Genomic DNA, 12837 nt, shown 5'->3' with positions numbered 1-12837 from the left:
ATCATCACGAGCGGTCTATGAGCTAAAGCTCATCAACGCCAAAGTACATTCAAACTCAACTAATCTAACTTATAGCCCTCTTCATCAAGTGAATCTCTCCCAGCACTAGTGAAAAGGTTACCGCCCCTACCACGGGGAGGTGGGTCTTCTACTATCTAGCAAAACTAACATATCACATTACATGCGTTTGCCTCATGCAATAATATACATTAACAGTTCTATTTACGATCATGTACTGTATACATATTTACATTTAAAAACAAACTCATAAATAATAATATTGCTATTTACACAATTGTATGCGCTGTACAATTAAAAATAATACTGTATACATGAAACGCTCCAAGTAATAATAGAGGGAAAGAGAGGAGTGGGGAAAAGGAAACTTTCATGGCTGGAAGATATCTGCAACTGAACTGGCAGAGATCAACTGAAGATCTTTTTCATCTCGCCCAAGACAGAGAAGCACAGTGTGATGATCGCCAGCCTCCAATAAGGAGACGGCATAAAAGAAGATACATGAACTCAAAACGTATAGAATATATATACAAATTTGTATATATATATAATTAAAACTCACTATTTACATATTTGCACTATTTACATTAACATTCTAAAAACATCTTTCACAAAAGAAATAAAAGCCATATACCACTCTCTAACTTCAAAGAGCCTTGACAGTTTCAGACTTATCACATTTCCAAATTTCTTGGAAATGCTACTCAGTTCTACGTTCATCATATAAAGGACAATGTAAAATGATATTCTGAGAAGTCTCAGGCTTACCACGCTACAATTCAGATCTTGTTCCAAATTAAATTCATATAATCTCACTTTTAACCCATGTCCAGTAACTATCATAGTTTGATACAATCCTAATGTTGGCCACAGCTTATTTCTTTCCATTGTCGTGACATCAAGCAGCAAGAGATACATTACTCTTCCCACATCAGAAATGCTCCAATGACCATGCCATATCCGTTTCGCTTTCTTTTCAAATCTTACATTTTCTTGCCTAACATCTGCCCGTCCATATTCAACTCTGAACAATATCTAACTTCATAGAGCTCCCTTGGTTGATTCCTTCCTTTCATATATAACAAATACTGCTGCATAATTACCAAATCTACAGGCAACTTTCCAGACAATACTTGCAAGGCATGGTTGGAAACAGGTCTACATGCTCTATAACTCCAAGAAGAGCAGCTCTTTGAACAGCCAGAAGATGCCTTTGTACATGCACACGGTTTATAGCTGAGCCTCACGCACCACAAGCATAAGTTACCATTGGAATGAATATACATTGGTATAGCCTCCTCAATGCAATACCTTTAACTCTCCATTCACTTTTAACAATTCTTTTAATTTTATTATATATCACTTTTACTTTTTCTCTTAAATATTTTGCATGTGGTACGAAGCTCAGTTTTTCGGGTAAAATCACATCTAGGTACTTAACCTGGGTTTCACAACTTATTGTAAACCCTGCCTCCTTACAGTGGGATGCCTACTCACATGAAGTTTTCCCTTCAACATCATACATTTTGTTTTCGTAGGATGTACTTAACTTGTGCATATTCTCTCACATTTGAAGCTTTGACATGCTTCTTCTTCAGCTTTATTTTCAATCGAAAACCTAGTCTCCACATCTTTATTTCCAATCATAATTTAAATCTTCGTTTAACACAATTCCACATTATTGGTCCAAAAATCGAACTTTGTAGGCTACTTTCTCAATATTCTTACTTACCCTGATATAATAGTTTTTCACTATTACTTTCCTACCTGTAAAGTAGCTATGAAACACGCTCTATATCTCTCAACCTGATAGTTTCCCACCATAAGGAGTCGAAGGCACTCTTAAATCCACAAAAATTCCGAGTGCACACTTATTCATAGTATATTTAACCTTATCGAATAGAGTTAGCATCGTCGGTAAATTTCCCTTTCTTAAATCCAAATTGCCGTTCTGAATATTGTCCCTTCTCTTGATATCTATTCTTCTCACTACCATTCTCTCCGATACCTTACAGAGAACCAACAGCAAAGCTATGGGCCTATAGGATCTTTTACATCTTTATCTTTTCCTTTCAACAATATTTTTTTTTTTTTATCAAGGCTTATCTCCAGCAAGATGGAAAACATTCCTCTCGTAAACAAGCATTATAGATGGACAATAAAATAGTAGGCCATTCTTCTGCAAAAGTTTTAACAGCCTTAACAAAAATCTTATCCTCTCCTGGAACCTTCTTATTCTCGGTTGACTTTAATGCTGCTTTCATTTTATCAATCTGAAAATCATCCTCAACCATATCATTCTCATACTGCCTGTTTTCCTGCCTTATACAACCTTGTCCTATAGTTTCTTCCATTTCTTCATTTTTAAGAAACAGTTTATCTAATATCATAGAGACCGAGTCTTCCCACGTCAAGATCTCAGAGACAAGACTGAATGGAAAAATTTATTCAATCCAATTTCATCTTATCCATTGTAATCTTAGAAAACACTCCTCATGGATCACGACTGCCTTCAAATGAAACAAAGTCATACCATGACTGTCTCTTACATTTCCTAATCTCTTTAACATAACTTAATTTACATTCCTTATATTGCCTTTTATAATACTCCACTACTTCATATCCATTCCTTCAGGCCCTCTGAAACCTTCTCGTTCTATTCACTTCCTTTCTCATCCTGCTAAGTCCATCATGCCACTGACTTGTTAAGTTTCTTTCCCCTTCTCATCGAACCGGACGATTCTCGATGAAACACAAGAGTAATCTCGCTCTATCGTCTGCCAGGCCGCTGCTCCACTTCATTATCCAAGCAATTACGAACAATATCCAATCCACCGAACTCCTCACGAGTCTATCTGCAAATTCATTACTCTATTTAATTAACCTTCATTACATTAAATATATCAAAATAAATAATCACTCGATGATCACTTGTTGACCATCCATCAACCGCTTTCCAATCATTTATCTTGTTCAAAATTGATGAAGAATACAAAGTCACGTCAATGTTTGATTCACCTTACATTGTAGAATAAGTACTGTACTTAATTGATTTGGCTTATTCGACACTTCCAGCCTATTAGATATTATGCAATCTTCAAACTTTGCAGTGGATTCTCTTCTTTATTCTACTGTTTTTGTTAAACTATCCTGAAATTTGATACTTTTCTGTATATAAAAATTGATAAAAAAATTTTTAATGGTTTTATACCATTAAATAAGGGTTTTCTTTTAAATGCTCTTTATACTTTTCTTCAGAGGGATCACTTTGACCACGAGCTATACGCAAATATCATTACTCACACTCCAAAATTGGAAATTGTCTCCATCCATCATAATGCTCCACCATCCTTAAAACGGTTTTTCCAGTTCTTGCTCGCTCGCCAACATATCATCGACTTTGATTATAAAACCAGTCTTTCATCCCACACAACAGATTCGCTGTAAACACGAAGTACCGGGCATTACATCTGAACTCTTCCACTGACGGCTTCATAATGCCAACAAGAGCGGCTTAAATGGTATTTTCAATCATTGTCACGGTTCTTTAGCTTCAGCTCGCTTAAATTGGGAGAGAAAAAAATGATCCAGCTAATTTTCACTATCTCGTGGTTAAGGTTTTTGTTCTGTCTAAGCCGATAACTGTCGTGGTAAAACGCTGATGGTCACAAGCATAAAGCTCAGACTGCGATGGGGGAAAAAAGAGACTCGGAACTATTTTTGGCAATTAAATCCCTGGTTTCGATTGGAATTATCTTAAAATGGCATCAACAGTGCTGCTTTTGTAGTAGAGCGAGATCGTTGCGCATGTTACTTGGCGACAATTACTGGAATTAATTACTTTAAACTATTTATTTGTTGTCAAATGAAATTCGTACCGGTTTCGATCAGGGGATCTGTCTGCTCTCACCGAAGACTGAGACCGGCCGAACTTAAAGAAATACTGTCCATGGAACCGTGGCCAGTCTAAGTTGCTGTTGCATTTTTAAATCGTATAGCATCACCTGAAAAAGGGGAATCCGCTATCATTTAAAAATCTGAGATACCTCTTGCACAGATTATTTATAGCTACTCCCCTGCAATCCTATAGTATAGTATTTTTAAATTTCATAAATGCATTATAATCTTACGCATTGTTATTTAGTTATTCAATCTATTATTGCGCTAAGAAAGACTATTTCGTGTTAAGTTCGTTACCAAATTGGGCTTTCTCTGGGTAGCAGAAAGAGGAGCTGGATTTAAAAATAATTTGAGTCCGCTAAAGCCCCCACCAATCGAGCGACGCAGCAATTAACTGAACATATTTCTCGGCATACCAATAACACTCGTGCATCAGCGACTATTTTTCGAAATATCTGTTTACACCCTTTCACGGAGAAGTTGATTTTGACGCACCGGCGTTCCGTTACAAACTTGATTACTCAGGAAATTACCCCGGCATTTGTTGAGTACTTCATTTGCTCATTCGGATGAAGACGGCAAGGGTGGCCATCGATAATCGTGCAAAGGCGGACAAATTAGACTGGGGCTATTGGCTTGATTAAACAAGTCGTGCGAGTCCCGCAGGTACAGCAACGGTGAGGAGGAAGAAGGAAATTGATGCAAAAAAAAAAAAAAAAAAAAAAAGAACAACGCAACCCTTAGCAGCAACGAGTTCTCAGTTTCTTGTATTCTCCTGAAGAGAAAACAGATAGCGTCTTTATAATTTTCAGTCAGTCGAGTCAAAGAAATGCAACAAGAATTGTCGATTCCCCATGCAGGAAACTTGCGAAAACCTGTTCTTGTTAAATAAATGCATGGATGATTTAATTCACCAGAAGCTGAGAGCCAGTGTCTTTAATACTGACGATATAGGATGCGACCAAAATTAATTTATTGCTATCCAATTTTCCTTTGAGTAATTCCGCCCGAAACATACTTTCATTTATATAGATTTCTTTTGGGAAGGGAGCGGGAACTAAGGAAAATTATGGATTTAACTGGTCTTAAAAGCATCACGGAGATCAGTGTTTGTTTCAAACACTGAAAATTTTGTGCTGATCCGACTTTTTCTTCTGCTGAAGTAATGCCCCAACAACCGAAAATAGTAGATGTTGATCGCGAAGCTTTTCCAAGAACGAGCAAAACACACTTTTGGTGTTTGATCTTAAATTTTCTTGTCGGATAACTGAAATATATTCCCATTTATTATAGAGATAACTCGCAATTTTAAGTGGGAAAAAAAAATGCAGAATTTCTCTTTGTTCGATTTTAACGAAATTTGGGGTGGCTCGACAAATCTTTCTAAATAATCTAATATAAAATTTCATCGTTCGAATATAATCGAACGGATCGGTTATGTCCATCACTAGTTATTAGAATGGTTTTGTTGCATCGCTCCAGGAATTCCGAGTTAAGTTACGTGAAAAATTGAGGAAACTTAAAGAGAAAAATTTCGGCATATAACAGATATAAAACTTTATCGTACACCCGTTGACGCTTCTGCCAATTATATACATTAATGTTTCTGAACTAGAATGTGGGCCTCACTGCGCTAAAGGGCTGTAATACTCTTTCAGAAGTGGAAAAAGACTAGATATTTGTATAAGTATATGCTCGCGTAGTAATTACAGAATTATAGCGTAGTTACAGGGTATATAGTGCATGTTTATAGGTATATGTTTGCTTAGTAGTTGCTAAAGTAAAGCTCTTTAGTCGCGTGTAATAAGACAGCCGCTTGAATTAATTTTAAACAAGATTGAGTAGCGATAAAGATATTACCACTCCTGCAATGTAATAAACTCAGCAAACACATCACTTTGCAAGGGAAGAAAAGACCAAATGTGATAAGACAAAAGAGTTGAGGAATTTTAATTTGTGGGTGGCGACGGGGCTAAAGGGCACTCGCCTATAACCCAGATACGCCGCCGCATTAAGTGACAGACAAGACGCGCGCACACACACACACACACACACACACACACACACACACACACACACATACATACACACAGTCATTTACTTACGGAGATCAGAAAAGTCGTCTACGAGGATTATTTCCTTAATCAGTTCCGAAGGCGAGCGGTCCAACACGCTGTGCACGGTCCTGAGAAGAACGCTCCAGGCCTCATTATGGAAACAGATGATAACGCTAGTTGCAGGGAGGCTACTGCGATACGTTTCACTTTGACATCTGAAATGATAAGGAAAGCGAAACTTAAGATGCCACTTTACTTAAGTGAAAATCAAATTGCCGTAATGGATTTACTTAACATTACAATGCCATCAGGTGCGCGCGCGCTGACACTGAAGGACTTAATCGTAAGGACTAGTGACTCGTGATTCTTCCAACTGATTAATGCTACGCCACGTAAATAACGTGCCCTGTCACCTAATTTGACAATTGGCTAAGGAACAGTGCGAGGTAAAGAGCCGAGAGGCCCTTATTAAGATGAATGCTGTCAGCTCAACGGATAACCTGCAGCAGAAAGTGGACGAAGGGATCAACTGCCTTCGCCTGAACACAACGAAAAAGAAAAGAAGACTAATGACGAAAGGATTCGGTATAATGGAATACAGACAGAGAAATTGGCAACAATCTTAAGATCTGGAACAACTCGTATAGTGAATTTTTGGTAGCTCTGTACATCCGAATAAGAATGTTGTAAGATGGTGAAGACACTTCGGTCTCCTGAAGTTGTTTACAACACGTGGTTTTGTAGTACAGAGTAATGCCCCCAAAGTTCTAATAATCGAATCACCTTGGAGAATGCACCTGTAACAATCCTAAAACGCGTGCATTAAAACCTACTCAGATAGAATGGAACCCAGTTGGCAAGAAATTTCGCTTAGCGCGCGGAAATATCAGCTGCTGGCTCAAGCATTATTTCATTGAATTTGTGAGACTTTCAATGCCTCAGCTTTTATAGTTATTAAATTAATGCATGCTAACCTGTCTATAGGAATCTAGCGGAGATTATTCAGTTAAAGAAAACACAGCATAAGCGATTTTGTTTTCCTGTGGCACAACCAAAATTTGTTGTGTGTTGTCAGAGCGCAAGCGGTACAACTTGAATTATGAATTGGTAACCTTACGTATTTAATCCTACTATAAAATGAGGGCTATGAAATGAACGGAAGTCAAACATAGCTGTTAGTAACATAATTAGCGATGAAATTAATTTTTAAGAGATACCAAAGAGCCACAACAAGAATTTCGCCTTGCGAAAAATGCCCAAATCCCATTAAATACGATATTTTATTTATTCATTTCTTGTGTCATCGTGAAATAATGTTTTCATAATCTGCCTGTTATATTTCTATTCGTTTTACATTTTTTTCAGGGATTAACAATGCATTTATGTCGATATTTCACTTTACTTTTTCTCACCTGTCCTCTCAGACGTGCAAATAATAATAATAAAATTCTTTATTCATAAAAATGTAGGACACGATTCCCGCTACAGGCAACCAGAGGAATCTCACAAGTAACATTCAGTACATACAAAACTACGTGGGTACACAGCGAGTACAATACAATACACAGAAAGTGCTAATAGATTATACACAGCTTATATTGCATTATAGAGATTTTACAGTTATTATATACAAGCTGCAGCACATTGAGACAGTCTGGAAACTTTCACTGGAACTTATTCCGCTGACAATTGGAAGAATGCTGAATGCACTTCACTATGGATTTGCGCTTTTCTCTTCTGTAGGCAGAATCTCTGGACCACACATCCAAATCAATGTTTGCGGAGTTCAGCGGGCCGATGATGATGTTCGGAAAGTGCCGCTTGAAGGTCGAGAGCTTCTGTAGGTTAGAACAGAGCACTGGACGGTTTCTGAGGGCTCTACCAGGGATTTTCCAGCTTACGATTTCCCAGATATTAACGAAGTCGAGAGTAGCGGAGCACAGATTAAGCGCCATTGTGAGCTTCCTCGCATATGGCATATGTCAAGTGCTGCGCTGGGGTGTATCTCAGATTTATGCAGAGCTGTGATTTTGATTTTGTATAGGATAGGTGAGCCACATTGTTGGCCCACTTTAAGATCCAGAATTCCAGACCCCAGGGCGTCTTCACACTGGACATAGGAGCAGCCAACCAAACTTCAATACCATAACTGATGATAGATATATTTGGATTTTTCAGGGTTTATTTTAAGCCCAAAATAAGTAGCGTATTCACAGAAAGAGGACAGATATTTGTTCAGGATGGCAGACTTCGATAATTCCTCTGCCTGGTTTGGTGATGTTAGCCAGGCTTGAGAGGCAACATACAATATCGTCAGCGTATCTCATTCATTATCGGAATAAATATCGCTGAAAAAAGCAGTGCCGACAACGATCCACCTTGGGGTATACCGACTTCCACCTGTTTTGTGATGCAGTTATTCCCTTGATGGAAGGTAAGGCACCTCTTGGTTAGCAGATTCCTGAGCTTCGAGATATTACCCGTGAAACCGTAGTAGTTCTCCAGGAGGCACATAAGTGGTTTAACTTGCATTGAGTTAAAGGTCGCTTTCAGATCCAGAAAAAACCAACGTGAATAACATAGCCTTGCTCCCAGGCTTGAAGGGTGTTCAAATTCAGAGCCTGTATGCATGTTATCGGTGATCTTTGTGAGGGTGCGTAATGTGTATGCTGAGGTCTCTGGGAAAGGATCTAATTGGCAACCACTTTAAACATGCACTTTTCCGGGCATTCGAGAAAAGGGGAGGAGATTGAAATAGACCTATAGTCAGCAGTTGAGATCGGATTTTGTACCTTTGGAACTGGGATGACTATAATTTAGCTAAGCGTTTCCGTCGACTCCCTGTTGTAAAATTCTGTTAAACAACACAACTTCGTCAGCTCATCACTGATGAAGTAGAGGCAACTTTAAGGCAAAAGGTGGGGAATAGAGTCACTTCCCATTGTTTTCTTATTGGACAGGGCGTTGATGGCCTCGATTAACTCCTCTTCGCCAATCGTCACTTTAGTGAGATTAGTTATGTCGACTTATAAAAACGGATTGTACTGTTTGTTTCTCATGACGGGTCATGGATCTTTCTTTGAAAGGGCGAATAAGTTGAAGCAGCTGAGAGAATAAGATGTGCTAGTGCAGAGGTGGAAACATGGGACCATGTTTTGTATCATTGTAAAGAGTATGTGGACTTAAGGGTTGAGTTTAAATGTAATGCTCCAAGTAGGAATAACATGAGTAGAGGTTCTGAGGTTCAAATGGTAAAAACAAAGGATTTCGTAGCGTTTAAGGAATTTGCGAAACAAATTCTTAAAAGAAGAAGAGTATTATGGGGAATTATCAACAAGACGGATTTTTTAAAGTCCAAAAAATTAGGAGGATTCAGGTTGTAGTTGTATATTTACCTCCAGACCATAATCCCGACACAAGGGATGAGCAAACTACTTGGATTATAACCCAAGCTCACCTTCATTTTAGGAGATCTCAACATGCCCTCCCCAAGACATGAAGTTGCTATGAAGGAAAACCTCAAATGCTCTCATCTCTTGGCCTTATGCTAACCCATATGCGACCTACAAGACGAAATCAAAACCTGGACCTCTTATTCCATAACCTTGACAATCTCACTAAACCGATTTTTTAGGTTCGCATCAGGTCAATTCCCAATTGTCTTTGATTGTGAAAGCCTTTGCCGTACCCGACAACTTGACCAATATGACCATAAAGAATTTCAACACAAGATCTGGTCATTAAAATATATGCAACCTCAAATCATCCCAAAAAGACTAAGCTACAGACTGGAATCAAATTTCTGCTAGCCATCCTGATGAAAAGCTTACCAATTTAGCTAATTTGTTAAAGGACATCACCCGTGAAGGGGCTTCCAAATCCCTCCGCCTGTCTTCCAGGACCAAGAACTGGTTTACCAGCGACGCGAAACGCGCCTTTATCATGAAACAGAAACTATACCGGAAATGGCAAAGGACACGGGATCTAGCTCACTACCAGCTCTATAAAAAGCATCGGGCATGCTTCCTACGCATAGGGAGAATAGCGCAGAACGACTGGATTGCACATAGAATGAAACTTGGGAAAAGAGTTTACACCAACAAGAACCAACAGTCCACCATGACGACTGACGTCTTCCTCGCGTGGACTAACTCCCACGAAACTAAGCCCCTTTAAAGCCACATTATTTGGGTTAATCCACCAAATAAACCAAATATCCATTACAAAGAAACTGTGTAATGGATATTTTATCCACTAGGGATAAAATATCCATTACAAAGAAACGCCTTATTGAGGTCATCACCAGTCTTTCCAACAAGCCCACGACTGGCCCGGATGGGTTCCCTGTTTTTATGATTAAATTCTGCAGTATATATATCATCAAAATAGGAGCTTATCCTACCATCTGGAATACATACTATGTTTCTCCCGTCCCAAAAAGTCTAATCCAGAATCCCCTAACGATTACAGACCAATTGCTGTAGGATGCACCTTCCTCAAAATCATGGAAAAAGCCATACTCCCTGCTATCACCCATCACATGTTTGGCCACAACCCTCCATAGTGTGCTACCTGGTGTTGGTGATACACAATCACCAACCTCATGGACACTTTTTAGAATCGAATATACCTTATGCAACAAGCAGAAACTTGATATTGTGTTCCTCGACATTAAGGCGGCTTTTGACAATCTGTCCATCCATGTATTATGTGCCATACTGTGCGATTACTTCAAAATCTCTAGCCACATTTGAGTTCTTCTTAAGAACTCAAATGTGGCTAGAGATTTTGAAGATTCTTGTCCATAGAATAGGGGATTTTAAAATTGCTAAATAAGATCGCTGGTCTAACACTTACAATCTCAAAATCTGTTCTGGTCACCAATCTTAATATGCTTCCTTTGAGGTATCACATCATCTCCAGGAACCTTGTTACCTTCTCTCAGCTTCTATCCGGAAAACTGAACTCACCTGACCATCCCCAGACCGTCAGGTCGAAACAGATGCTAAACCCCCCCATACAGATCTAAGCTGCGTAGCATGTCCTCCCTGGACAGTATGTTTCCACTTAACTCCATCGAAATATTTAATTGGTTATCCATAGATGTTGAGAAGCTGTGCAAGGACAAAACCTACAGGTCTTCCACTCTTGCAGATATGTATGCTCTTATCATGCTCTAAGTGAATCTCTTGGAGATGCCGCTCTATCCACGCTTTGTTGTATCTTTATGTATTTTTTATATGTTATATCTTTACCAGAGGCTGCTTAAGGCCGTGTATTGTACCTGGACTCTGTACACAATGCATTTGTCTGTCACTATTTATTTGATTTCTTTATGTAACTGGTGTTGTCTAGCTGCATACCTGTAAAGGGACATTTCCTCGGAAATAATAATAAATCTATAAAGGAGACTGGTAAGAAAATAGGACGAAAGATAACAGAGCATGCGTATGATGAGAGGTAACTTCGCTCTATAACTGATGTGAGCTTGCCCTGGAACAGTGTACTCATCGCTTTCACGTTGGCTGGGACTGCCAAATTCAATAAATAATAAAAAAAAAAAAAGTTTTCTCCGACGTATTTATGACCCCGTTTTGATTGATTTCGCTTAGTGCGAAATTGTCAGGAGTTTAAAGCGGGGTGTAACAATATTTACTTTTCCATTGTATCATTCATAGGTTTACAGGATACCTTTACTTCATATCGTACTTAATTTTCTAGATGAGACTGTTTCTTGTGTAAAAAAAGTTTAATTATTTCTGTAGTTATGGTGAACAAAATCGTGAATCTGATGAAAGTGTAAATCTTGCGTGCTATATATATATATATATATATATATATATATATATATATATATTTTTTTTTTTTTTTTTTTGGAATAATTTTTGTATTATCCTGATGGTATTTAAACGAAGAACATTATTTGTACGACAGTTCTTTTGCCTGTTTCAATGTAAGAAGAAACAATAATCGCACAGGACAAATATCCAGCGGAGTTTCAGTCACTGGACATTACTTATGCTGAAGAATAAGTAGATGGATGAAGAAGGTGCAAATGGAATAATCGAAATGGGCGGATTGCGCGAGGACATCCGAGCAAAATAAAACGAGCTCTTGAGCATTGTCCTTATTAGCGGTGAAAGATTCAAAACATCAAAAGCAATTTGATGCGTCTGCAAAGAGAACCGTCTCCCGAAAGGTATCCAAATGAAAAAGAAAAATAAACAAACGCAGTAGGGGCCTCATAAAATCACCGCAAGTAGCGAAGGAAGCAACTCGGTTGGAATATGCGTCCCTGCGGTACGTGTGAAATTGCATCGAGAATAGGCCGCCGGTCCTTGGAGAGCCCGGAACGAAATGCACAGCGAGCAATCGGAAGTCCATGTACGCACTATTTCCTTTGGCGATGCCGACAGCCGCCGTCACCGACAGTCACTGCATTTTAATGACAAACGCGGTCACGGTATGACGAGTGTTGCCACCGTAGCGTGGGTGTGTTCCAAGGAGCACGTAACAAATTGCGGCACGACACATATCACTCCCTCGCAGCGATGTTTACATTTAATCACTTTATGACGAGAAAATGAAGTGGCGCCCGCACCTCCCTCTCGCGCAGGTTGACTCTAACGTCTCGTATCTGCTGACTGAGGGAACATCGAGGCTGCCATGGTAACCATGTCTGAGTACACGACAGGGATTAGAACCCTTGCAACGGGAGGGGGGAAAAAAGAATTAAAGCTGGAAGAAGAGTGCCCAGAGTGGAGTCAGGATAAAGAAATCTCTCTCGCGCGCACGTACACAGTGATTGTGACTGGAGTAGTGCGTTTTAGTTGGCGATGCAACTTAGGCTATACTACATCGT

General features: G+C 39.1%; 1 protein-coding gene across 1 annotated transcript in view; it reads right to left on the bottom strand.

Annotated features, from left to right (window-relative positions):
- Window positions 1-12837, bottom strand: part of LOC150091167 (putative polypeptide N-acetylgalactosaminyltransferase 9) — an 886865-nt gene that overhangs the window by 184358 nt on the left and 689670 nt on the right. The window contains exon 6 of the mRNA XM_090374539.1: window positions 6024-6190. Within this exon, the coding sequence (XP_090230665.1) occupies window positions 6024-6190 (167 nt within the window). The remainder of the gene's footprint in view (window positions 1-6023; window positions 6191-12837) is intronic.

The sequence above is a fragment of the Mastigoproctus giganteus genome, chromosome 1 (assembly GCF_048544385.1).
Source record: "Mastigoproctus giganteus isolate SK-2022 chromosome 1, ASM4854438v1, whole genome shotgun sequence".
NCBI classification, from domain to species: domain Eukaryota; kingdom Metazoa; phylum Arthropoda; class Arachnida; order Uropygi; family Thelyphonidae; genus Mastigoproctus; species Mastigoproctus giganteus.
The sequence above is the reverse complement of the archived record's forward strand: the minus strand, read 5'-3'. Positions and strand labels throughout refer to the sequence as shown.